Source organism: Saccopteryx bilineata, chromosome 6, assembly GCF_036850765.1.
Source record: "Saccopteryx bilineata isolate mSacBil1 chromosome 6, mSacBil1_pri_phased_curated, whole genome shotgun sequence".
NCBI classification, from domain to species: domain Eukaryota; kingdom Metazoa; phylum Chordata; class Mammalia; order Chiroptera; family Emballonuridae; genus Saccopteryx; species Saccopteryx bilineata.
In genome coordinates this window covers 127,283-154,982 of record NC_089495.1, presented here as the reverse complement: position 1 = coordinate 154,982, position 27,700 = coordinate 127,283, and the positions used below count along the sequence as shown (strand labels likewise).

At 52.1% G+C, this 27,700-nt stretch overlaps 1 protein-coding gene across 1 annotated transcript; it reads left to right on the top strand.

Moving 5' to 3' along the window:
- The first annotated feature begins 25 nt into the window (after positions 1-25).
- On the top strand, positions 26-26,419 carry TDRP (testis development related protein). The gene is made up of 3 exons (XM_066237267.1): positions 26-415; positions 23,942-24,045; positions 25,551-26,419. Exons 1-3 carry the CDS (start codon positions 314-316, stop codon positions 25,885-25,887), a joined length of 543 nt encoding a protein of 180 aa, XP_066093364.1. The 5' UTR covers positions 26-313; the 3' UTR covers positions 25,888-26,419.
- The last annotated feature ends 1,281 nt before the right edge of the window (positions 26,420-27,700 follow it).

The window sequence follows — 27,700 nt, the reverse complement described above, 5'->3', positions numbered from 1 at the left end:
TCGTCTTGGCCGGGGCTCGGCCGGGTTGGACCGGTCTGCGGTCGAGCTCTGGGGTGCGGGGTCCGGGGCGGAGGCTCTGGGCGTGGCTGGGGGCGGGTACCCTGTCCCGAGTGGAGGCGGGGACACGAGGTTGGTCAGGAACCCGGTGAGAGAGGGGCGCAGGGCGGGTCCGCGCCCTGGAGGGTGATGTGGCCCCGCCCCGCCCCCCCACGCCGCGTCCGGGCCCCGCAGCAGCAGCCGCCCGAGCTTCCGCGCGCTGCGAACCGGCCGGAGAGGGGCGCACAGGACGCGGACGCGGGAGGCCGGCCCGAGCATGTGGAAACTGGGCCGCAGCCGGGTGCTTCTGGACGAGCCCCCCGAGGAGGAGGACGGCCTGCAGGGGGGGCCGCCGCCCGCCGCCGCCGCGGCAGCGCAGGTGAGGGGCGCGCCAGTGTGGGGCGCGCAGGTGAGCCCGGGGCCTCTGCGCAGAGGAGCGGCGCGCAGGGTGGGGGCGCGCAGGTAGCGGCGCAGGTGCGGCCGGGGCCCCGCGACCCGTTAGGATTCCGAGGCTTACTCGGGGCTCGCCGCCGCGGTCGGTGTCGGCCAGCCCCACGCGGGGCCGGGAACGCGGGGCAGAGGACGGGGCACCTGCGACGCTAGCGCGTCGCGAGGCCTTCCTGCAGAGCTGGAGGCCGCCTAGGACCTTGGCAAGTCCCCCACGCGGGGCGGAATAGCGGGCGAGTTCTGGGTCCCCGGGAACTGTCACCGCCCGCCCGCCGGCCCGTGGGGACCAGAAAGCTCTCGGCCCGCACAGCGTCGTGCCAAGTGGGCGAAACACTTGTTTGGATAACAACTATTTCCTCTTCTTGAACCTTGATTGTCTGGAGGAAGAAGGCAGATGACCTTTCCACAGAGAACGGAGACACCGGCCCTGCAGGTTCGCAGACACGCTTGGAATGCGCAGAATTTGTTAATTAAAAAGGATCCCAGGTGGATCCCGTGAGCGCTGCTCCCCCCTTCTTTTTTTCCGACGCGCGTTCGCATGCTCATTCCGTTTCACGTGCGTGGAATTCAGGTCAGTGCGCGCTCTCTATTTTGAAGGTGGTCAGAAAATTTCTTTTTTGTTAAATGTTTGGAAACTGCTGCAGCTGTTAAATTAGAGCTGCCGTGGAGCTTAGTGACGATCTGTGCCTTCCCAGGACTCGGAAGTAGTTCACAGGTCGTTCCTGTTCATCAGTTCATTAATTTGATTAATCCTTTAAATATGGGCTTATCTGAACTTCTTTCAGAAATTACTTTTTGATAGTTTTAGTGCTTACCCGAGTTCTTATTTTTCACATCTCAAAATTTTATGGTTTCACAGCAACTCTCAAAACACGATGAGAATTTACATGTGGTTACAGAGTTATTTACTATACTATAAATAACTTGGTCAAAGATGAGCAATATATTTCTTCTGGATGAACCCTTTAAAATTTTTAACTGAGCCTTTTTATCATCTTTTATTTGTCAGATGAACCCTAAAACCTGTGTTTTCTCCTCGTTGGCATAATAGGAGATTTGAACGTGTACTCCACCTACTGGATTGAATGATCAGGAGTAATGCGTTTATTCAAGTATTTTTTCTGAGCTTCTAGCTTACAGAATTGTCATCTACATACCCGTTTGCGAACTGCATTTCTGTGTATTTTGTTAGATTATTTTTAAGTGCCCGGCGAAACTGAGTGGAGAAGATGGGGTTCCCACATACCCTCTGTTCCCTGTGCTCGGCCTCCCCCAACTGTGAGCACCCCTCTGTTGTGATCATGGAAGCTGTGCTGATGGTCAGCATCACCCAGAGCCCACAGTGTGTTCCTTTCAGATTGGCTTCCGTCACTTAGTCATGTGTCTTTCAGCTTCCTTCATGTTTTTTCTTGCTTGAGAGCCCATTTCTTTTTAGCTGAAGAGTATCCAGGTCTGGCTGTCCCACGGTGTACCCATCACCCGAAGGACACTGTGGTTGCTTTCATGTGTTAGCAATTACGAAGTGCTATAAATACCTGTGCAGGCTTTTTGTTTGGACATAAGTTTTTAATTCAAATACATTCCAAGCAGTGTGATTGCTGGGTTGCACGGTAATAGTAGGTTTAAATGGCAAGAAACAGCCCAAGTGTCTTCCTGAGTGGTGCCCCTCCTGCGTCCCCACCAGCGGTGAGTGAGGGTCCCTCTGCTCCACGTCCTCCCAGCGCTGGGTGTGGGCACTGCCTGGATGCTGGTCCTTCTAACAGGTGTGTAGTGGTGTCTCACTGTGGTTTTAATTTTCATTTCCCTGATGACATAGGATGTGGAGCAGCCTTTCATAGGCTTGCTTGCCATCTGTGTGCCTTCAGTAGGTGGGCCTGAACAGGTCTTTTGTGCCCTTTGTAATTGTTTTCTTATTGTTGAGTTGTAAGGGTTCTTTGTTTTGGATAACAGTGCTTTATCAGATGTGTCCTTTCCAAATATTTTCTCCTGTGACTCGTCTTCTTTGTCTCTCAACAGTGTCGTTTTCAGAGCAGAAGTGTTTAATTTTAATGAAGTCCAGGTCATCAGTTATTTATTTCATGGATTGTGACTTTGGTGTTGTATCTAAAAAGTCATGGCTACCACCAAAGTTACCTGGATTTCTTCCCATTTTTTTAGGAGTCAGGTTCAGCTGGGTGGTTTTTACATTACTTTATTAAGAGTATCTTAGTTTAATGTGTTGAAAACACTTTGCTATAGAAAACAATTTGTGTGTGTGTGTGTGTGTGTGTGTGTGACAATTTGGACAGACTCTAAATTTAGTTAGTTCCTTCAGGAAGATTAGTCTTTATCCCAAAGCCAGTTTCTCTTAGAATTAGATTGTACAGTTCATGACAAGTCTACCATGAGCTTGTGCCTATAAAAGTTTAAAGTAGAAATAAGTAGGAATTCATACATGAGAAGGATGAACTGGACGTGTTAGGTTTGGTGTCTTGTTGGAAGGACGTTCTCAGTCCTCATCTTCAGTTTCTCAGCCCCTGGTGCCCCGGGGGTCCCCCCCCCCCCCCGTCAGTCAGCCCCCGGGGCGAAGAGTACACGGTGCCCTGTTCTAGGATAGTATTTAGTTTGCATTCAGATCTGATGAGTTCAACTTCCTTGAAAATCAGGCCATACAGCTATAATCTGTGCTGTTTTTGAAAAGAAAGAAATAGCTTTATGTTAGGTTTCAACAAGTTTGAGTTGCGAGGCATTCAGAATTATTATGTGGATTAAAGAACACTTAATTGTTGTTAAAATGGATTTAACACCATAGGAAATAAATTTCCCTGAGCTTCTCCTTGGGTTCTTGAACCTTTTGGTCATGAATATGCATTTATTTTGTAATAAAGTAAAACAGTGAGGCTTGTAAGGTGAAACATTCATTGCAATTATTTAATAACAAGGAGAGACTGACTAGTTTTAATCAGTCTAATGTTTATTTGAAAAAACAACTGCTGTGCATATGGTAGGTCTCTGGATATTAAATGTTAGGTCTTAACTGCCTCCTCCTTTTGCATGGGAAGTATTGTTATATTTTTTATATAGTGGTTATGACGCACTCATGTGTGCACATACGTGTGTGTTTAAAGTCACACATTTGCTTCCCCACTGTAAACCCTGAGCCTTGCCCTCAGACCTCCGTGTCCAGAGCACTGAAATTCCCACACTGCCGCTGGGAGAGGCTCAGAGTGCGGGCTGCGTCTTCTGGCCTCTTCTGCTGCCCCCCCCCCCCCCCCGTGTCCCCTGCGACCTGGGGGAAACAGGGAAATGCACAGGTAGGTTTGATGCTGATGCCGTGAGACTCAGACTCCCGGGGCTCCAGGCTGGAATGCATCAGGATTTAGCCAGCTTTAGATTAATGCCCTGGGAAACAAACCTCAGGGAATTTTTGGCATATTTTCATGTCAAAAATTTAAAAGGCTTAGACATGCTCTGTAGGCATTCTCTCCAGAAACCACCCAGGGAGCAATTCTCGAGTTTTGTGATTGGCTTTGGAGATGGGGAAGAACGAGGGGGAGTGAGCCCTCACCGGAGTCCACAGACTCGTCCCTGGTGGTGCTGTGCACGTGCTGTCGATGTTGCTCCGGTGAGTTTTAGGTTATTTCCAGTCTCTGTTACAGACATGCAGCGTAAGTCGTTTCACATGCCTGAGGTCCAGTGTCTAGAAGTGGAACTGCTGAGCTCAAGGGCACATGCGTGTGTAATCTGATGGATATCTCGAAATGGCCCCTCCAAGGAGGTTGTACCCACACCTTCCAACCAGCCACGTGGGTGGTCTGCCACCCTGGCCTGCCTACACGTTTGGGGCAGGACGTTTGCAGAATCTTAGATCTGATGTGTGACAGTGGTCTCTTAGTGTGGATGACTTTCCGTGTTTACAAGTCCTCATGGAGACTTCTAGAAACTTCCCACCAGTCCGGGCATCACCATTCGGTGGATCAAACTGGAGTCAGAGTAACGGTGTCCTTCCCATGGAAACAGCCCGGCAGTTTTGATGTGGAGGCTGGTTTCCAGCACACCCTGGTGGAGTCCCACCTCTGCCGCTTGTTAGCTGGTGACCGTGGCCCAGCCGAGGGGCCTGGCCAACCTTCAGTTTTACTTTTCACCTGTGAGGTTGGGTAAGGATGAGCTCGTGGTGACGTGTCTGCTGGGCACAGGCCTCTGGTCAAGGCCTTGCCCTGGTGCCTTCCTCCAGGTGCAGAAACCAGACACACAAGGCCACGCAGCTACCCAGCTGGTGACACAGACTCCTTGACCAAGACTTAGGCAGGCTCTGTGAGCCCTCTTCCTGATGAGTCTCAACTGGTGTCGACCCTGAGACTGTGCTTACATTCTAGAAGGTTCTCCCGTTCTCTGGTAACTCAGCCATTGGGTGACATGAAGGGTGGTGGGGGTGGTTCTGATCATCAGGACAACTGGACTCCAGCTAGAGAGGCCGGCCTCTTGCCTGTCCCACGTCTGCTAGTAGTTAGGGAGCCGTGTTCATCTCACTTAGAGTCGTCCAGACTCTTAGCTCCACAGGTAAAGGATTTTATGTCCACTGTTCTGTCCCCAGTGCCCAGGAGGGAGTCTGGAGCCAGTCGTCCTAACTCGGGAAATGAAGGGCTGGACACAGGGTTTGTCTTCCCCCAGCGGTGGGGGAACGCTGGCACAGCTGCGTGCACAGTGCTGGGTGGATTCACCACAGGGATCGGACGGCTACGTGGCCGTTCCCCAGCCAGAGGTCCGGTTCGTTTCCAGGCAGAGGCATGTTTGGGGCAAGCTAGTGCTGCTTTGGACGGCGAGTCTTGCTGGGCACTCATGCGAGCTACATCCGATCTGTAGTCAGCAGAACCACTGTTGTCAGATATAAATGAGAGCTCCTTCAGGGAGGGGCAGGAAGAGCCAGCGTTTGAAGAGAAGGAAGAGGAAAAGGTCCTGACACCCGCTTCCTGCCCAGAGTCGGTTGCTCATCTGAAAAGGGGGCGTGCGGATTCCCCTGTTTGTGGGACAGTCGCGCTCCCCGTGGAAGGACGGTGTCAATGTCTTCTAGCAGCCACATTAAACACGTTTGTTTTAATTTTTCCATTGGTGGGAGGGAGAGCATCAACTTGCTGTTCCACTTGGTTGTGTACTCATCATTTGCTTTTCGTATATGCCCTGACCTTGGTGGCTCTATCCACTGAGCAACACTGCCAGGGCTAAACAAGACTGTTTTCGTTTTGTTTTGTTTGTTTTTAAGTGAGAAGAGAAGTGATAGTGAGCAACTTCTGCATGTGCCCCAATTGGAATCCACCCAGCAACCCATCTGGGGCTGATGCTTGAATTAACTGAGTTATTTGTAGTGCCTGGGCTGTTGCTCAAACAAATCGAGCCACTGGCTACGTGAGTGGAAGAGAGAGAGAAGGGGGAGAGAAGCAGATGGTTACTTCTACTGTGTGCCCTAACCAGGGATCAAACCCGGGACATCCATACTCCAGGACAACGCTCTATCCACTGTTCCAACTGGCCAGGGCCAACAGGTTTTAAAAAGGCAAAATTAACCTCAATGCCATACTCCAAATTCAATCCATCCATAATATTAATTATATCAATATGTAATGAATACAAAACTTGCTAATGAGATTGTTTTCTTTTTTTTCCTACTTAGTCTTTAAATCTGGTGTGTATTTTTTATCAGAAGTACTTGATCAGTATTCAGATCTTCCAAAATTTACAGTTGGAAAGGTAGATTTTATTATTTATTCCAAATATACTTGGTCTTCCGACACCTGAATTGAGCATCTGTTTCTAAATGGACATTTAAGTCATTACAATGCAGTCCACGTGTGGCCGATGACTGTTCCGGGAGTGGGCACTGGGCTGGGCACTCGCCCACTTACTGGCACAGGCGGTGGCGGGTTCTTCCCGGTGCGGGGCTGTGGGCTGCTGTGTCCGGTTAGCGCAGAAAGCCCCTGAGAGCAGGCAGGTGAGGCCCAGGTCCGTCTCCCAGGCCCCAGCATGCTGTGTAGTGTTCACCAGTAAGTACTAAGAGAAGCACTAAGAGAAGTACTAAGAGAAGTACTAAGAAATTTTCAATTTAGATTGAAATTGTCATGCCTCAAGTGTTAAAAGCCTAATATAGGTAAGGTTCATTTTTACTGGCTTTTCCTAGAGCTTAAGGTAGCATGACTTAGAATATTCAGAAAAAGATGCTGCTTGTCATTACAGTTGAGTTAGATGACTGGATTTCAACGTGAGTCAGACTGAACACTACTCTTAACTCACCCGCCGTGTTCTGAGGCTGCGGTCGAGGCAGCTGTAACCTCACCTGGCTGGCTAGACCATCGTCACATGAGTATGTTGTCTCCATGAGGTAAAGCTGTGAGGCACTTATTCTGCCTTATGTCCCTTGCTGGGAACAGCGGTGGACTTGGCCTGGGTCTGGGTTTGTGAGGGTAGGTGTACATGCAGGGCCTGTGAGCCCTGGCTCTCGGAGTAAGAGCCAAGATGGAAGTTCCAGAGGGCTTGTATCTGTCATCTGAGAAGGAGGCAACACCGGACAAGGGCGGGGTGCACGAGCGGGGGTCAGCTCTGTGGCTTCCTGCCTGCTGCTCGTTGCAGTGAGCAAGCCACTCTCTTCGTCTGTGGGCACTCAGAGAAGCCCAGGTTCCTGCCCTAAGCGTCCAGTGGGGCTGCGTGGAGAGAAGACTGACTCTTCTCACCTTATTATAAAGACCGAGGAGAAGAGGGACCCCAGGTGTCAGGGCAGAAGACGGGGTGAGCACAGGGAGCACTTCACAAACAACTTTCACCCCTAGGAGAGGCCCTGGCCCGGGACCTCCCAGTGGTAATTGTGTTTCTTTTTCTTTTTCTAAACTTTTTAAAAAAATTCATTTTAGAGAGGAGAGAGAGAGAGAAAGGGGGGAGGAGCAGGAAGCATCACCTCCCATATGTGCCTTGACCAGACAAGTGCACGGTTTTGAACTGGCATCCTCAGCATTCCAGGTCAACGCTTTATCCACTGCGCCACCACAGGTCAGGCCATTTTTGGTAACCGTGTTTCTTAAAGAAAACCGCGGTTCAGAGTTACCATCTTGTAGATGGGAGTACAGAGCTCTGTACGGAGGTTTCATTGTGGGACGGAGCGGCAGGTATTAACTGGTTCTGGCCTTAGAGAGGCTCCTCTTAGGAGCGCCAGCAGCAGCTACGGCAGGCGGACCGCACCATCAACAGAGTGTCCGCGTTGGCAGTTACTGCAGACCCTCAGGACTGCCCCGGATAGGCACAGGTGATGGTGGTTCTGAGCGGTCCCACATGTGCGAATCCACCCAAGTCCACAGCGGCGGTGTCTTCAGAGCCATGGCAGATTCGCAAAGCAGCGTGGGCACCCATATTCCGGGAGGGCGCGCATGGCGGTCTGTGCACATCAGCTGTCACCCTGGAGCGTCGTCCCCTCTGCCGTCCTGGTGGCACAGTGTTCGCGTCCGGCATTTCTTGTTGGGGAGTTTGCTGTTTCGGAGGCTCCCACGCTCGTGCCGAGGCTCCGTCCAGCTCTCCTCAGGCAGGAGGGCGTGGTGTGTCTGGTGGAGAACATGCGTGTTAGACTGGTCGATTCAGTCCGAGTTGCAAAGTGCTGAGTCAGCAGTAAACATGAGATAAGGTGTCTGTTTACGTAAACGCATGTAAATCAGGTCAGGTGTTGATTGATTGACGAAAATTTTGTGACCAGAGGCCCATAGGAACTGGACCCTGTGTTCCCCATCAGATCAGTAATTCAGTCTTTGTTAACTCAGTGTTCTAGGTGACTTACTGCAGAGCTGTCTCAAATAATAACACTCAGCCGTAGCTTTTTTGTGAGGAACTTAAGGAGAACTTAAAAACCTTTGTGGAGTTAGTAGCCACTAACAAGAATTTGAATGCACATTCCTCTTGAGTTTAAATTTTCTGCTACACTGTTTCTCTTACCTTGCAGGTTATCATACGTTTGTGATATCATTTTTCTTCATTTTTCAAATACTCATATTTTGTATTAAAAAATACCAGGGTTTCAATAATCAGTGCCTCAGAAAAGCATTGATATAATTGTGTTGTGGCTTAAATTCCAATATAACAGATAGCACAGCTCACTGGTACTTAATGCTGTGCTTGTGTTGCAGGACGAGTTTGCTGACGGAGGCCTCCCTGGGGGAGGGCGAGAAGGCACACACAGCCGTCTTGCGTGCCTCCTTTTCACCTGAAGTATTGAGGAGCAGCAGCTCTGGGAAAATGGACCAGTTTAACTGGCACAGGACGTCTGTAAGGAGGAGAATTGGGAAAACCTCCTCGAGACTAGACTTGACCTTTTAGGAAAATAGTGGAGACTTTTGAATTGGAGCTTTATGGTAGCTTACGAGGATTATGTGTCTAAAGAGAAGGACGGTGCAGATGGGGAGTGAGGGCCCGGACTCCAGACGGAATAGTCATCACGAGAGGCGGGAAGGCGGGAGCTTGCCGGAGCCCCTTGGGGAAGGTTGTGCCTCCAGAGGTGCAGGTCAGGGTGGAGGGGCAGCTGTGGGGATCAGGACAAAGTGCCACCACAGAGAGCAGCAGGGAGCCAAGGCCGCGTGGCTCTGGAGCGGCCCCCCCCCCCCCCCCCCCCCCGAGCTGCGCTGCAGGTGGGCCGGCTCTGAGACGGCGTCTGACGTCCACGCTGATGCAGGCGGGAGGCTGAGGTGCTGACCCTTTGCGGCACCGTAGAGGTCCGAGGAGCCGGGCCCTGCACTGCGGAACTCGGCCTGGGTGGTGAGGGCATGCGGCCGTGGAAGAGGGAGGCGTTCTCAGGCCTGTCCAGGAGTTGACCGCAGATCTGGGTTCCAGCCCTGGCACTGACCCTGTGGCTTGAGGCAGAGATGACCTTCTCTCCCCAGAAGCCTCCTTTCGAGTGAGGGGCTAGAGCGGGAGCTGCTGACGGGCTGTGGAGGACCAGGCAGTAAGTGCTTCGGGCCGTTAGGTCTCGGCCACAACCGCACAGCCTTGTGGGCAGTGTGTGCACGAACCATGTGGCCAGGTCCCCGTCAAACCTCAGTTACAGAAGCGGGCTGGGCTGTGGACTGCTTCTGGCTGACGCTTTGTTCAGACTAAAGGAACTTGGAGGTGCTTTCTCACTCTGAGTGACATAGCTCGGTCCAGGTTGTGGTGTAAGGCCTGCTGCCCCCTGTTCCCCGAGAGGACGCGTGAGCTTGGGAGTGAGTGCCAGCCGTCGATCCGGGCTGCTGTGTTAACAGGCGGGCGTCCTGCCCCAGGAGCCGTCACCCAGTCTGTCTGGTCTGGTCTGCGCCTTTACCTTCTTCTGTGAATGAGCGAGGGGTGATTTCCTTCAGGGACAGACAGGTGTGCTCATGTCGTCATCCTCAGAGGACAGGGGGGGCCCTGAAGGGGGCCGGACTGGGGGTTGTGTAGACGAGAACTGCACGTGATGGTGTTTGTGGGGCTGGGGGTCATGGGTGCCCATCTGAGAGGGACCCTCTTGAGAGGGACAGGTGTTTGTGGGAACACAGCTGCCCAACCAAAGCACCTGCAGCTGCTGAGCCAGTTCTGGCTAATCTCTAGAGGAGCGGTGTGCACCTTTCTGGGCATGCCCTGGCTGCCTCCCTGCCCGCACGTGGCCAGTGGGCGTCCACTTCCCACTCCGAGGAGCACAGCGGCAGCCAGAGAGGACAGGGGAACAGACCAAAGATGAGAGCCCGGCCTGGCTTAGCACCTGACAGCTCCCCATACGCCTGGAGTGAGTGAGAGCCACACTCTGTCTTGTGGTGCTGTATTACAGCAACAACGCTACTGTAACCAAGGCGCTGTTGTAACCAAGGCGCTATTGTAACCAAGGTGCTACTGTAACCAAGGCGCTACTGTAACCAAGGCGCTGTTGTAACCAAGGCGCTATTGTAACCAAGGCGCTACTGTAACCAAGGCGCTACTGTAACCAAGGCGCTACTGTAACCAAGGCGCTGTTGTAACCAACGCGCTGTTGTAACCAACGCGCTGTTGTAACCAAGGCGCTACTGTAACCAACGCGCTACTGTAACCAACGCGCTGTTGTAACCAACGCGCTGTTGTAACCAAGGCGCTGTTGTAACCAAGGCGGTGTTGTAACCAACGCGCTGTTGTAACCAAGGCGCTGTTGTAACCAACGCACTGTTGTAACCAACGCGCTATTGTAACCAGTGCACTTTACCTTATGACCCCCCACCCTGTGGCCTACTGTTAGTCATGGTACCACTTGAAATCCCCTCTCTCCTGTACAAGTGACTTAAAAATAAGACCTGCTGGCCCTGGCCAGTGGTTCGGTGGATAGAGCGTTGGCATGGCTTGTTGATGTCCTGGGTTCAATTCCTGGTCAGGGCACAAGGAGAAGCAACCATCTGCTTCTCTCCCCCTTCCTTCCCTCTTCTCCTCCTGCAGCCAGTGGCTCGATTGGTTTGAGTATGGCCTGGGCACTGAGGACAGTTGTTGGTCTGAGCTGTCAGCCTCAGGTACTAAAAGTAGCTCAGTACTCGAGCATCATCTCCAGACAGGGTTGCTGAGTGAATCCCGGTTGGGGCACATGGGGGAGTCTACCTCACTGCCTCTTCTCACCTAAAAATAATAATAATGCCTGCTGTGATATAGTGTTTCCTTGTGACTATTCACATCTGTTTTTAGATCTTTGATAGGTATTTTGCTATAGTTAATACTAAGCTTTTGAATGAAGATGAATAATACTTTTAAAAACAGTGTTGTTTTTTAGGGATGGATTTCTAAAAATGAATGGAGAAGTTTTGCCCGGTGATGTAATTCATAGGCATGTTGTTTGATGTGACAAGAAGGTGCACTAAGAAATTTTACAGGGAAAAGACAATATACGATTATAATTAAGAGGAACAATTCCTACATCTTTTCATTTTTGTCGTAGGAAAAAAAAATACCCCATGTGTATCAAGCAATTCTCCAATTCTTTTTTCTTCTTCTTTTTTTCTTTCTGAAGCTGGAAACAGGGAGAGACACTCAGACTCCCGCATGCGCCTGACCGGGATCCACCTGGCACACCCACCAGGGGCGACGCTCTGCCCACCAGGGGGCGATGCTCTGGCCCTCCGGGGCGTCGCTCTGCCGCGACCAGAGCCACTCCAATGCCTGGGGCAGAGGCCAAGGAGCCATCCCCAGCGCCCGGGCCATCTTTGCTCCAATGGAGCCTTGGCTGCGGGAGGGGAAGAGAGAGACAGAGAGGAAGGAGGGGGTGGGGGTGGAGAAGCAAATGGGCGCTTCTCCTATGTGCCCTGGCCGGGAATCGAACCCGGTTCCCCCGTACGCCAGGCCAACGCTCTACTGCTGAGCCAACCGGCCAGGGCAAATTCTCCAATTCTTCTACATCAGTGGGTATCCTACAGTTCAAGTTGGTTTTGGCACTACCTGAACTTTAGCAAACTCTGCAAGGTAAGGCCTCAGTCCCACAAAACTGCCCCGGCTCCAGACTCACAAATGGGGTGCCCAGGTAAACACAAGAAGAGGGACACCAGCAAGGTAACAGAAAGGAAGCCCCATACCTCTCTTCACAGAGACACTGGCTAATAATATATAGTCCAAAGAGCCTCCATGACTAGTCCACAGCCCAGTGAAGAAGTTTCAGGACCCCAGGTGAGCCCAAAGATGAGGACAGTCCCCTGGGACAGGCGGCCGAGGAGCACAGTTCCTGTCACCCGAAAGCCGTTGCTCCAGGTGGTGGACCTCGGCACCATCGGTAGTTCAGGCCAAACTCGTGACTCCTGCATCATGAGGGAAAGAGAAGGGAGGAGCATGTGTACAGCATTCCAGCTTTTTGGCCGCTGAGGACAGACAGGAGCTCAGCTGCTTGCTGCAGGGCCAGACCATGACCATCCTGCAGACGGACAGCAGAGGGGGAGGGGGCTGCGGGCACAGCTCTGTAGTTGGGACATCATGTGCGCGCGCTTAGAGAAGACTCGTCCCCACACAGGGTGAGCAGCTCCCGGAGTCTGTCCATGCTGGGGGTGGGGAGGCTCTCCCAACAAGGCCGGTCCATAACGGCTGGGAGAGGCGGCTGTTCTTCCAGATGCCTGAGTCCCACAAAGAAATGAGAATAGGAACAAAATAAGTTGTAGAGGCTGAGATCTGTGGGTTACCTAAGAATTCAAAACAATTATATTAAACTCAATAGGCTACAAGCGAGGCAGATTTAACGGTGGGCGCACTGGGCATGCCCTGAGCCCCAACTTATGAGAGGCCCCGCAAAACCCTAACTTTACACTTTTTTCTAATGTAAGGGGCCCAGTATTTTCTTCTGTGCTGGGGGCCTCAACTGACTGCCCCTGGCTACAAGCGAACACAGAGAAGTAAAGGAAAGCAGGAGAGATGGGTGAGCAAAATGTGAACATCAACAAAGAAGCAGATGGTATTAAAAGGAACTTAAAACCCCCCTGGGGCTGAAATGATACAGTAACTAAGTTGAGACATTCTCTAGAGGGCTTCAGCAGCAGACTCAGTCAAGCAGAAGAATCAGCAAATGTGAAGGCAAGTAATTTGCAATGATGTGTCAAGAACAGAAAGAAAAGAATGACAGGACTTAGAAAGCCTACCAGACTCGGCACAAACAGTGGACCCACAGGTGCGGGTGGGGAGACCCCGTAGAGTAAAGGGAAGAAAGTCCCCAAACCTGAGGAAGGAAATGAACGTCCAAATTCAAGAAGCTCAAAGGATTTCGATGAGGATGAGCCTGGAGAGGTCCGAGACACATTGTAATGAAACTGTCAGGTGAGGAGAGAATCCAGAAAGTAGCAGGAAAACAGTGAGTTGTCATGTGACTGGGAGTGCCATGAGATTCTCAGTGACCATCCCAGCAGAAACATGGCAGGTCAGGAGGGACTGGGATGATACACAAATTTAAGGTGCCGGGGAGACACCTGCCACCAAGAATACTGTATTTCAGAAAACATTCCTTCAGAAATGAAGGGGAAATAAAGACCTTCCTGATGACAGCTGTTGAGGGAAGACATCAGAATAGCCCCGCCTTGCCAGACACTGCAGGGAGCCCCTCCTGTGGAAATGGGAAGCTCTTTGGTAAACGACTGACAAACACGAGATCTTGTCATACTGTAACGGAGTTGCGTACGTCACTTTCAATTCAGTGTGGAACTCATAGAGATAAAAACTAACTTATAAGACTGTATTTAGCCTGACCTGTGGTGGTGCAGTGGATAAAGCGTCGACCTGGAAATGCTGAGGACGCCGGTTCGAAACCCTGGGCTTGCCTGGTCAAGGCACATATGGGAGTTGATGCTTCCAGCTCCTCCCCCCTTCTCTCTCTCTCTCTCTCTCTCTCTCTCCTGTCTCTCTCCTCTCTAAAAATGAATAAATAAAATAAAAAAATTAAAAAAAAAATTAAAAAAAAGACTGTATTTATGCCTGACCTGTGGTGGCACAGTGGATAAAGCATCGACCTGGAAATGCTGAGGTTGCCGGTTTGAAACCCTGGGCTTGCCTGGTCAAGGCACATATGGGAGTTGATGCTTCCTGCTCCTCCCCCCTGTCTTTCTCCTCTCTCTCTCTCTCTCTCCTCTCTCTAAAATGAATAAATAAAATAAAAATAAAATTAATTTTAAAAAAAGACTATATTTATGAGTATGGCAGATTCAATGTAAGAGACATCCAAACCTGTGGAGGATTTTTATGAATTTATTTGAGTCAAAACCAATGACATTGCCAGGAAGCAAGATCTCAGATGCTCCAGAAATCGACAGTTTTGCAGCTGCTTTTATATCTTTAGAATTAGGAAGGGAAGGTGAGGAAGATCATGTGGAGGTGGGAGGAAGCAAGGTGGGACTGGACTGCAGGACAGTGACCAAGCATGTGCTCCCTCGAGGGTGGCTGTGCCTTTGAGGGGTTTGGAAAAGAGAATTACTTTGGCCTTCAAAGGTGCACAGAAAAAACAAACAGTGCGCTCTGGCTGGTTGGCTCAGTGGATAGAGTGTTGGCCCAGCATATGGGTGTCCCCAGTTCCATTTCTGGTCGGGCACCCAGGAGAAGGGACCATCTGCTTCTCGTCCCCTTCCTCCTCCTCCCGCAGCCAGTGGCTCAGTGGGTTTGAGCGTTGGCCCTGCCTGCTGAGTATAGCTCAGCTGATTTAAGCATTGGCCTCAAGACACAGGTTGCTGGGTGGATCCCGGTTGGGCCACGTGTGGGAGTCTTTCTCCCTTCCTCTCACTTAAAAAAAGAAAGAACAGTGGTTATGCCTTAGGTGTGACTACCCACCATTGCCTGCCCAGTTAGGGATTTGTGATCAGGTCACCATGGGGTTACTTTCAGTTAGAAAGTAGCAAACCTATAAAGAATTTTTGTAAAAATTTATTTGAGTCAAACGGAGGCTATGCCTAGAAGCAAGATCTCAGCAGATGACGTATGTACAACTCTAAAGAGCTCACACAAAATTTATTCTAACTAATAAAAAATTAAAGTTGCAGGATAAAAAAATTAGTTTTGTTTCTATGCACTACAAGAGTATAGGATCCAACAAGAATATTAAGAAACAATCCCATTTATAGTAGCTTCATGAAGAACAAAATACTTAGGAGTACATTTATCCAAGGAGGCAAAAAAGTTGAATATCAAAACAAAAACATTTTGCTGGAAAAAATTCAAGACACAGATAAATGGAAAGACATCTGGTTCATGGAGTGGGATGCTTCGTGTTGTGATGGTGTCCACAGTCCCACGGGGACCCACAGGGTCAGTGCTGTCCTGTTGAGACCCCAGTGGCGAGTTTTTTGCAGAAATGGGCGAAGCCATCTTACAATTCAAATGGAATTCTGAGGGGCTCTGAGTAGCCACGGCATTTTTCTTGAGAAAGAGACACACAGCTGGAGACCTCACACATTCTGACCTCAAAGCGTATCACAAACTGAACAGCATGGCTGTGGCGTACAGACAGACGCGCAGCGGGATGGAATAGCGAGCCCAGAAACAGACCCTCACTTCCGTGGTCTGGTGATCTAGGACAGCAGAGCCAAGAACGCACAATGGGGAGAGAACAGTCTCTTCAGCAAAGCATTCTGGGAGAACTGGATGTCCACGCACAACAGAATGAAGTTGGAGCCGTATGTTATTCCGTATACAGAACTCAACTCATAATGAACGAAAGACCTGAACTTCAGGCCCGAATCTTAAGACTCACAGAAGAAAACATTGGCAAAAAACTTCTTCGTGTTGGTGTGGACAACCACCAGGGACACAGCCAAGGAAAGCAGAGACCAGCGAGACCACATGAAACGTAAAATTGTGCAGCCGAGGAGGAAGTCAGCGGGGAGAGCGCGGCCCGTGATGGGAGAGGTATTTGTGGACCACACGTCTGAACAGGAGCCAGTTGCCGGGATACACACTTTCCCCCACTTTCTGGACGCCTGTGTTTCACCACTTTGCCTTTACACAAAAGTCCCGTTTTTTAATATATTCAGAAGTGGAAACAGCTATCTTGTCCATTAGAATAGAGGACAAACGGATCAAGAAAATGCAGTGGCCGCATGGAGTGGAATGTTATAGGAAGTCGGTAGTGGATGGAATTTTCCGCTGGCTTCTGGCAACAGGTGACATTTCTCTGAAACATTTCTAGCAAAAAAAAAAAAAAAAAAAAAAAGTCCTGTTTTTGGAGTTTGGTTGACAAAGTAATGGATGGTGTTCCTTAATTGGGATTACATTTCCAGGTTCTCAGAAACGGAAGACATGGCAGGCGTCTTTGAGTCCATTCTGGCTGCTAGGACAAGAGGTGCAGACTGGACAACAGCAAAGCCACAGAAGTCCACCCTCTCTCTCTTTTCCCTGCGGCAGCCTGCTGGCTGGGCTCTGTCCGCACTCGACCAGCTGGGGGTGCTTTTGGGGAGCCCCACCCTCACGACCTAATCACCTCCCAGAGGCCACTGCCGCATACCATGCCTTTGTGGGGTAGGGTTTAGACAGGTGAATTTTGGGGACACAGTCACACCACAACAGCCTTCTGCACCATGAAGGACAAGGTTTCTCCTGGTGACAGACACTCCCTCCCCCCGGGTTTTCCAGCAGGTCCAGCACATGAACCTGTTTTTAAAGCCAGTTAATACTTACTGACAGAGGTGTGTGTGGGTTTGTACAGGACGGTTACTGCATTTATTAAATTAGTTCTGTTCAGTACTTGTAAATGTGTTTGTTCCTCCTCAAAGGAGCGTTTGTGCCCAGGGAGACACAACCCAGCCGCTGTGTCTGGGGACCCGTTTGCTAAGTGGCTGTTTATGGTTTTGACTTCAGTTCAGTGGAGCTCTCCACATGTATTCGTTTGTTATCTGGAATACTAGATTATGTGAAGGTCATAATTTATTATTGGTTACATAAATTAAATATTAAGTCATCATGTAAAAGTTTAATTTTTATATCAGCGAGCTTGTTAAAAAATGTGTTGTGAGAAGTAAAACTTCCCTTTTCCACACTGGCCAGATGCTACTGTAAGTAAGTAATTACCACTATTAATATAAAATTTGCCATTTAGTTTTCAAATGGATATTTTAAAAGGACATAAGATAGTTTTTCAGGGAAATGATAAAAAAATGCAGCTTAAAAGCTCTGAAGAATTAGTAAGTTTGGGTTCTGAATGTTCACAAGCAAAGAACAGTTCCTTCATTGTCTTGTCACTAACCGCCGATTTCTGCTGTTGGAGGTTAACCGGTACCAAGACCTTTACAGCAACGGTTCTGAAATAAATGGTCTGGGACAGAAACATTGGTGAACTCAGATGTCAGCTAGGGGCCCGTATGGGAATGGGCGGTCCTGGGTGGCTGGAGTGGTGACCTCGGCCTCCTGCAGGGCGGGTGCCCAGCACGGGACCGAGGGGCAAACATCGTGTAAACTGGTCCCTCTGCGTATTGAAGAGACTGTGCTCACCTCAGGGCTCTTCTATTGATAATAAACCCTCCACTGCTGCATCCCCGGTTAAACAGGAGAAAGAAAACCAAAGAAAAAAGGTATGTTCCCCAAAGGGCATCCCTTGGGCCCCGAGGGCTTTCCCAGGACGGTACCACTTCCTGCACCGTTCTCAGAAGCTGCGGCTCACAGGCAGGCCTCCTCGCAGCCCGGGGCCCAGTGGTTTTGCTGCCTGGAAGCTGTTTAAATGACAGGTGACCGGAGTCAACAAAGAGCCCTTGTGCCTTCAAGGCCACCAGCCTCCCTCTGTGTGGCACGGGATCAGGCGGGCAAGGGCCCTTGTCTTCCTGCTGCCTGACATTAAACTTGCAGCGAGAACCTGAGAGGGCAGGTGCTGACCTGGGTCTCGTGCCAGGGACCCGTTCTCTCCTAGAAGCAAGGAGACGCCTTCTCCCGTGCTGCCCATGTTCTGCTCGGCCTTTTTACGGTTTTATGAAACTTTTTACATTGAGGACATGGGATTTGAATCAGTAGATATTGCAATTTTCCCTAGTATTTTGCTGTTTTGTTTAATGTTTCTCAGATTCACAAAGAACCGTCTAGTTTGTGATTAAAAGAAGCAGTTCTCTTACCCCCGCCGTGGTTCTGATCTGAAGCTGCCGCCACTTCACCATCCAGGTGTTTCTCAAGGTGTTTGCCTTTGTGTCCCCGAGGCCAGTGCTGGCTGTCCACCTCGTGTCCGGTGAGCACGGTGGTAGGAGCTGTGTCCTTGGCTGCCAGCGCTTTGGATGATGCCTTCTGGGCCATCGGAGGAGACGGACCCGCGGGCGTGGCTCCTGGTTCCACTGTGCGCAGAACTCTGGACACACCACGATTCCCCTCAGCACTCAGAAGACGTGTTTCATTCTCTGTCACTGATCAGACACCAGGGTTCACTGTGCTGTTGCCGGAACCCCCTTTCCTCGCAGCTTTGTCCCTGCCTTGGGCTCTGCTGTCCCGGGTCCATCCTGAGCTGGCTGTGAGCTCCGTGGACCACTCTGCCTGTCCTTCACTCTGGGCAGTTCTAAACCTTGCTTTTCCTGTGAAAGGTGTGTGAGATGTATTGTCAGCTGTCCCATAATCACGCTTTCATTCTCTGAGTGACATTTCTGTGTTTCATTTAGGTCTCAGCTGCCAGTCACTTACTGCATGGGGTGAATTCTGACCTCCGTGCTGTTGAAGGTTCTCTGTGAACACCCTTTCCCCTGCTTCCTCCTTGTGGGACAGGAGGGGCGGACCACGTCAAGGGGCCAGCCCCTGTCTCTTGTCCTTGGGCCTTTGGAATGCCGAGCAGCGTCCCCAGGGGGCGTCCCCAGACCCCCCCCCCTTACTGCTGGACCTCTTCCAGGATCACTCCTGGAAGTGTGCATCCTCTCCGGCCTCTTCACACACGGGCGCTGTGTTTGTTTGTTCTGTTTGTTTTTAAGTGAGACAGATGGGAAGGGAGAGATGAGAAGCGTCAACTCATAGTTGCATCACTTTAGTTCAGTGGTCCCCAACCTTTTTTGGGCCACGGACCGGTTTAATGTCAGAAAATATTTTCACAGACCGGCCTAATTTAGGGTGGGATGGATAAATGTATCACGTGACCGAGTCAAGCGTCAAGAGTGAGTCTTAGACGGATGTAACAGAGGGAATCTGGTCATTTTTAAAAAATAAAACATCGTTCAGACTTAAATATAAATAAAACGGAAATAATGTAAGTTATTTATTCTATCTCTGCGGATTGGTACCAAATGGCCCACAGACCGATACCGGTCCATGGCCCGGGGGTTAGGGACCACTGCTTTAGCTCATTGATTTTCTCATACGTGCCTTGACCAGGGGACTCAAGCCAAGCCAGTGACCCCCTGCTCAAACCAGTGACCCTGGGGTCATGTCTAGGATCCCATGCTCAAGCTGGTGAGCCTGTGCTCAAGCTGGCGACCTTGGGGTTTCAAACCCGGGATCTTCGCATCCCAGGTTGATGCTCTATCCACTGCACCATCTCCAGGCAGGCCACACACGATTGCTTTTCAAAGTTTAGACTGATCTGAAGTGAACTAACCTCCGGTGCCTCCAGACTTGCCCCGTGTCCCTTTCTGAGAGAACTGAGAAGAGAGCCTGCAGGTCACTCCCCATCGTGGCCCAGGTGAGGGCTGGGCGTCAAGAACGGCGTGACTGTCTCCACGTCTCAGGTGGTGGACAGCTGACGGAGAGCACGTGTTTGCAGACGATCCACCTGTTCTGCGGGCTGACATGTGAATGTAGCCGGCGAAACGGACACGCGTGTCCAGTGCTCTGTGTCCGTGGCGTGTAGATGGTGCACGTGGTATAGACTACGGACACGCGTGTCCAGTGCTCTGTGTCCGCGGCGTGTAGATGGTGCACGTGGTATAGACTACGGACACGCGTGTCCAGTGCTCTGTGTCCGCGGCGTGTAGATGGTGCACGTGGTATAGACTACGGACACGCGTGTCCAGTGCTCTGTGTCCGCGGCGTGTAGATGGTGCACGTGGTATGGACTGTGGGCACCGTGCTTTGGGACTGGCGCACGCGTCCTGCTGGCCGTTTCCTGCCGTGCCTGTGGCCGTTGGCTCAGCCTGTGGCCGTGCTGCCCCACACTCGGGCAGCTCCACTGACGGCGGGTGCTGCCACCCCGTGGGACGTGGGATGTGCGCTCTTGCTCACAGTCTCTGACAGGAGGGCGCGCCTTGCTCTGAGTGGGGGACATCTCTTCCCTGCATGAGCATGAGTGACTCAGAGCCGACTGTCACGCGATGGGTGTGCAGCAGAAGAGGGAGAAGCGTTGTTGAGCAAGTGACCAAGTAAACCGGATAACCCGAGTTTAACTGGAAGTTGATCAAAAACATTATTTACGTTTTTAGCCATTACTGGGCGTGTCCCCATCAGCCCACGCCCACACGGTGGGTGCTGTGCCCCTGGGCTCACTGTGACTTCTCTGCTCCCCATCGAGCAGCCTTTCAGCGGGAGGGCGTTGTGAGGACGGGAAGAGCAAACCTTGGGAAGTGTTCACTGTTCCTCCACCTCCTCTAAGGAGGTTTTGTGGAGTTTCTTTCCAGGTGCCAGCCTGAGCAATTAAAACTGCTGGATGGACGCTCCGTGCAGCCAGGGCGCAGCTGTGGGCACAGACTCCGCCTGGCCCGGGGTGGTGACGCTCGTGCTGTGGCTTCATGCTCTCCCAAGGTGACCGATGCTGGTCACTGGGTTGGATGCAGGATAAATGACAGGACACAGTCAAGCGGGAGGCGCCCGCGGGGACAGAGGGCTGTCCGTGTTCTAGTCGCTCCACAGCGGCGAGTGCTGGACGTGTGGTGTCCCCTGAGTAGATGGTCTGGGTGGCCCGGAAGGAGGGCCCCCTCACAGGCCCAAGTGCTCCTTGGTGCCGGGTGGTCAGGGGCCTTCCCACTCCTGCTTCTAACCACTGCCGTCCCTCCAGCCTGACAACTCTGGTCTGAATTAGGGTTGACCAGGTGGGTGCCTGAAGTGACCTGTGAAATCAGTTTTCTCAGACTCACCAGTTTTCTGTAACTTGGAGAGTTTGAACACAGATTATTGTTAATTGTAGAATTCCGACTGGTTAAAGAAAAAATGAGGCTTTTTGATGACCTCACCAGGAGACCTCAGCCTGGCATTGGCTCACCGTGTGCTCCTGTAGGCTGCACCAGACGCCCGTGGGGGCCTGTCCTGTGCCTACGCCAGTGGCCGTGTCCACGGGCCCCGGACAGAGCAGGGACAGGAACTTGATCTCCATCACCAGGTCACCCACCCCACACTGCACAATCGAATGCTCTTTATTGAAGAAGCTTCAAGCCTGACTAGATGGTGGTGCAGTGGGTAGAGCGTTGGACTGGGACCTGGAGGACCCAGGTTCGAAACCCCGAGGTCGCTGGCTTCAGTGGGGGCTCGTCTGGCTTGAGCGCAGGATTGCTGTCGCTGGCTTGAGCATGAAATCATAGACGTGACCCCATGGCCACTGACTTGAGCCCAAAGGTCGCTGACTCGAGCAAGGAGTCACTGTCTGCTGTAGCCCTCCAGTCAGGGCACATATGAGAAAGCAGTTAGTGAACAACTAACAGCGAAGAATTGATGCTTCTCATCTCTCTCCCTTCCTGTCTGTCTGTCCCTATCTGTCCTGCTCTGTCTTCCTTCTCCCTGTCTCTGTCTCTCTCTCTCTCTCTCTCTTTTTCTCACACACACACACACACACACACACACACACACACACTTCAAGACCTGAGCTCAGTCCTTCAATGCGCCTCGTAAGAAACCCCCTGGAGTTAGTTGTCGGTGTAAGAAATGCCGCTGTTTCTACAGGGATTTTTACAGGGTTTGAGTTAAACTGACGACATACACCCAGGTGAGATCTCAAATGCTCTGGAGACAGCGGTTTCTTAGCTTCTTTCCTGTGTTTGGAAGTAAGAGGAACCATAAGGAAGGTTCCGTGGTGGGGGGCAGGGCCTGGGCACGGGACAGTTAAGATTGCGTGCTCTCTTGAGGGTGGTCACGGCTTGTTTGAAAGGTGTGTTAACCGTGGTGCACAGAACAATGACGGAGTCGCTTGAAGCAAAGATAAGCCTTTTACTAAAGTTACATGCCAGGCATGACGGCTCACATGACCTGCCCACTGGGGACTTCATGATCGGGTCACCATGAGGTCTTCGGTGACAGAGTGTGGGCCTCAGGTCTCACGTAGCTAGTTCCACGCCTGTCACCTTCCCTCCCCCACATAAGGGTGACTGTGGGGATGGCGCCCCGCTGGTCCGCATGAGCCTGTCACACCCTGCTCACATCTCCCATCTGATGGGGACAAACTCTGAATCTGAGCTCTGCAGACACCATGCGGTGGGATGAGAAGAGTCTGGCTGTGACATTGGTTCATGTGCCTGACAGATTCTTCCTGTCACTCTGACCTGTGAACATAAATACCCTGAAAAGGGACACACATTACATTGCCTTTTTTTTCTTTGTTTTGTATTTTTCTGAAGTGAGAAGCAGGGAGGCAGAGAGACAGGCTCCCGCATGTGCCCGACCAGGATCCACCTGGCATGCCCACTAGGGGCGATGTTTTGCCCATCTGGGGCGTTGCTCTGTTGTAGCCGGATCCATTCTAGCGCCTGAGGCAGAGGCCACAGAGCCATCCTCAGAGCCCAGGCCAACTTTGCTCCAGTGGAGCCTTGGCTGCGGGAAGGGAAGAGAGAGACAGAGAGGAAGGAGAGGGGGAGGGGTGGAGAAGCAGATGGGCGCCTCTCCTGTGTGCCCTGGCCGGGAATCGAACCTGAGACTTCTACATGTCAAGCCAATGCTCTACTGCTGAGCCAACCAGCCAGGGTACATTGCTTTTCTTGAATCATTAACATTACATGGGGTGTGATTGTGACCAGTGCCCCTGGGTTGTGTGGGCACAGACTGACCAGAGCCCTGTGTTATGATTGATCGTCCTTCGCATTTGTTTCTGGTTCTCAGAAATATTTGGTGTCATATTTCTACTTATCTCCACTCAGTTTTATGTGATTTTTCTTGCTCTGGTAAAATCTGTTTTGATCATCATTTTGGACCAGAAGTGCCCCAGCAGGCACAGGTAGGAGCTTTGTGACAGGTGCATGAGTGTGAACGTGGCTCCTGACTGCTGGCTCTGGTCAGCTTGCTTCCAGTGACAGCGTAGCACCCAGGGGACTGCTGAGACCCAGCAGGCACGGTCCTCGTGGGCACGGGGTGCAGATGTGTGCACACACTCCTCCCCGAGCTCTTTTTCCTGCGTCTGGGCTCTCGCAGGACCCGAGCTGTCTGCCAGCCGTGCCCCAGTCTGAGACTGCTGGCGGAGAGCCTGGCCCGAGGGCGGCCTCCTGGTCAGCTTCCAAGGCTGCCTTTGTGCCCGCCATGCCCGAGCCCCCGGGTGGCAAGCATTACTAGGTCTTCAGCCATTGGGTGACCGCTGGAGGTCACTGTGCCAGTTATTTTCTGTCTGACAGGTTGTATCACGCCAAGCTTGACGTGCAGCCTGCCGGGCCAGTCCTCAGCACCTTTGTCTCATACGAACGTTTCAGTGATTTAAAGCTAGGTCTGCCCCAGGGCAGTGCTGCCATCCCCCTCCCTTCCCCTAAGAAGGAAAAGAAAGCCACCTGCAGAGTGACCTGGACTCTGATGCGTGACCTGGCTCCCATGGGAGGCACTGACCAGGACTTCTTCTGGGCCCAAGATGCCGGGCATTGAATGCGGCTGCATGCTGACCACAGAGAGGAGGCCTTGTCCAGGCTGTGGTCTCTGAACAAACAGGTTGCCTCTGCAGTCTGACCTTGGGGGTCGATGCGGGTCCCACTGACGCCTGCAGGGGCCTCTGTCCTGGTGTCACAGCCCCGTGGTCCCAGCCTGGGTGCATAGTGGGACGCTTGGTCACCTGCTGCTCACAGCAGGACAGACAGTGGAGGGGACAGCACTGGCATTTCTCCACTAGGGGCCAGCTCTGCAGATGTTGTCACAGTGTGATCTGTGTCACTGCACCAGATGTGATTGTTTTCTTACCTTTTATTAGGTGCAGGGAGCAAGTTTTCGAGGCTGGAAGGAGGTGACTTCACTTTTGAGCAGCGAGGATGAGCAGCACCTTCTGGGAAGCAGCAAACCTCCCAAGTCCAGAGGGTGAGCCCGCGGGACCCTGGCGAGGGGCTGGCCAGGCCGGCCGGTCAGTCTCTCTGGAGGTGGAGGGGAGGCTCCCAGAGTCGCTGTCCCTGTCCCTCCCTGCAGTGTGGGGACGGCAGGGCAGTCGTGTGACAGTGAGTAAGCGAGGCGTGCAGGACTGATGCGTCTGCAGACAAGGAAGCGTGCTCTGGGCAGAGGTGCGGGGAGTTGGCGTGGGGAGGGTGGAGGACAGTGCACGGCCCCCGGCAGCCCCCGTCCTGCGCGGTCACTGAAGAACCAGCGAGCCCCCGGCCAGGCTGTAGCCACGTGCTAGACGTTAGGTAGTTTCTAAAAGTCAAGGGAAAAAAATCTAAAAATGTAAAAGATCTTAGAAAATTGAATACATTTAAACTGACACATTGCTGCTAGTTGATTATAAATATTTTTAGAATTTTAAGTGTATTTTAAAGTCTGTGTGATTCCACACATGAGTGGGATACAGAATTGAGACTCATGGACATAGATAAGAGTGCCCTGGTTACCAGGGGGAGGGTGGTGGGGGGCAGTAAAGAGGGACAAATATAAGGCGACGGAAAATGATCTGATTTTGAGTCATGGGCACACGACACAATTTAACAGTTCACATAATGTGGAGATGTTGACCAGGAACCTATCTATGTACTCTTGGCCAATGTCACCCCGTTAATTTTAATTTTCTAAATAAAAAAATATATATAAAGTAATCACACACTTAAAAAGAAGTGTATGTAAAGGTGAAAGTGTAGGTTCAGTGCGGTCCAGTGGCCAGCAGTGGCCTGTCTGACCAGAAGGGTTCCGGGCTCCGTGTGGGGCGGCCTGGCCACCAGGGCGGGTCTGGCCGTGACGACAGTGTTCTCTGCGGGACCTGTAAGCCGGTCCCTTGGCATCAGCATCTCCTGGGGCCTTGAAGAAACCCCTGTGTCCTGGTCCCCTCCGTCAGTTAAATGAGCCTCCCCAGGGGTGGGGCCTAGACGTGGTGCTGGGGGGGCCCCAGCCGGCAGACTGCAGGACCTGTGGCCACCGAGCTCTGCAGTTCCGTGGGAGCCGTCCCCGCCACCGGTCAGCCGTCCTTCCCTCCCGTGGTGGACGGAGTTCTCAGTTCTTACTTTCCCTGCAGGTTCCTCACTGGCTGCCCGAGGCTCAGGGCTGACGGGGACCCTGCAGGAGCCGGTGGATAAATGAGCTGGCCTCACACCTGAGCCTGCACCCGGTTCCCTTTCCCGCTGGGCTCAGACACCTGAGCCCAGTGCTGGGTCTGCTCTGTGTGTAATTCCCAGCCTGGGGTTTTAAATACGGCTTCTGTATTTATAAACAATGTGGTGACTCATTTTTTTTCCTTTATTAATTTTGCTGTTTTAAGTTTTACATACAGATTTGTGTTAGCCTACTACACAGTGTAATTGTTGTAGAGAAAGAGCTCTCTCTCTGTAAAGTGGACGGGATTGGAGGCCCTCAGATCACCAGCACTGCTCTTTTGTCTCCTGTAGAACTGCCTTACGGTTAAAAGAAGAGTTGAAGACAGAGAAGAAATCTGGATTTTGGGACAATCTGGTTTTAAAACAGAACGTACAATCTAAGAAACCAGATGAGATTGAGGGTTGGGAGCCTCCGAAACTTGCCCTGGAAGCCGAGCCGGGGGGGCCCTCGAGCGCCTGTGCGTCCCGGCCGGGCTGGGACGAGGGGGCCTCGGGCTCCGGCAAGTACACCAGCCTGGCCAGCCCAGGCAGCAGCTCGCGCTGGAGCCTCAAGTCGGCCGGGAAGCTGGTCAGCATCAGGCGCCAGAGCCGCGGCCACCTGACGGAGAACTGGGAGGAGCTCGAGTGACTGTGGGGGAGCTCCCCGCCCCCCGACATTTCGCACCAGAATTTGCCTAATGTTGCAGCTTTGTGACCCATTTCATTCAGATTCTTAGTGTGTGCTGTATCAGGGTGTGTCTGCTAGTCTGTTGAGCTGTTAGCCTTCTCCAGATTAAAGTGTGGAGTCTTCTCTGTCTACACGCATCTCATACGCTGGTCTGGGAGCTCCTGCGCCAGGACGCCCGAGGGTGCCCGCGTGTCCGTGTGCTCCTGACACTGCCGAGGACTTTGGACGCCGTCCCCTACGGGACCAGGTGGGCTCCCCACCCTCCGCGCCGCAGTCGTTCGCATCGTGCCTGACGCAGCGGCTCCTGCACGGGGCGGTGGGTGCGGTGGTGACCCCTGAACGCAGCAGCGGGGACGGAAACAGGCCACCGGGGTGCCTGCGTGAGGCTGGCAGAGACTGTCAGGTCGTGCTTAGCTTGGAAAATCAAATGTTTCTTCACATGGAATTTAAAAATATGCAAGCAAATCAGATTCTGGAGAAGCAGAGGTGCGTGACTGCGCGGTCTGCACGTCCGCGGTGGGGCGGGGGGGGGGGCGGTGCTGCTCACGCAGAGGTGCGTGACTACGTGACTGACTGCGCGGTCTGCACGTCCGCGGTGGGGGGGGGGCGGTGCTGTTCACGCAGAGGTGCGTGACTACGTGACTGTGACTGCGCGGTCTGCACGTCCGCGGTGGGGCGGGGGGGGGGGGGGCGGTGCTGCTCACGCGGAGGTTTTATTTTTCCTGCTGGATTTCTAAATATTGTTATTTTCTTCTAAAATTTTTTCTAATTTTTTGATTATAGAGTAAAGAACGCTATAAAGTACAGATCAATTTTAGTCACTTGATATCATGATTTTTTTTGGAAAATGTTAACTTGCTCATTATAGGGTTAAAACTGCATATAAAATACAGGAAGTGCCTCTTTTCTACAACACCCAGGATTTTGTTTTCAAAGTGAGATATTGAATACTTCCGTGACTGCGTTGGACCCTGAGGAGTTGTGACCAGGCTGCCGGGGCTTCTGTCCTTGGTGCCGGGCTGTGGGGGGGTCACCGGAACAGCTCTCGCCTGTGGGCGGTGCAGGTTCCCGTCTTCGGCTGGTTGAGATAACAGGCCCTTTCTCTGGTGACAGAGAATCTCTGGTTACACTGTGGATTCCTCGACCGCTCAGGGTGCGCTTCTGTGCTGTCCCACGGAAGTGCGTGTCCACATCATCCCTGTGGGCGTGCCGGGTGGGTAGGCGTGTCTGTCGGCTGTCACATGTCTGACCACCTGTCAGTCACCTGTCTGTATATCTGCCTTGTGTCAACCCTTTATCCGTTCACCCATTTATGTTTTTCTAGTAGAACAAGAGTTTACTCGACCGAGCCTTGAAAGCCAGGGCGTGTCTTAAGTGGCGTTACAACTGTGAAGCGGTGGGCTCTGATCCACAGCGCAGCGGGCTTGATCATGTTAGTGAAATGGCGGTTGAGAGTTCTCGTTCCCTCAGGGGAACAGTTCAGTCCACAGGCTGTCCCGGCACACCCCCGAGAAGCGGACACACACACGCCCTTCACGCTGCACTCTCTGCGAACCTGTGTTCAGTAGGTGGAGGCGGCCTCTGGGCTTCCGGCATTGGGACTTCTGTGACGCCGGGTGCCTGTACCCGACCTCGGTGACACACCCGAGCGCATGGTTGGCACACGAGCTCCTCATGGCTCCGGTCCTTCCATCCTGAAGACGAGCCAGGTGGGGATGGAACCTGCACTGAGTCACAGTCCCTATCCACAAACATTGATGTCACTGAGGTTTTC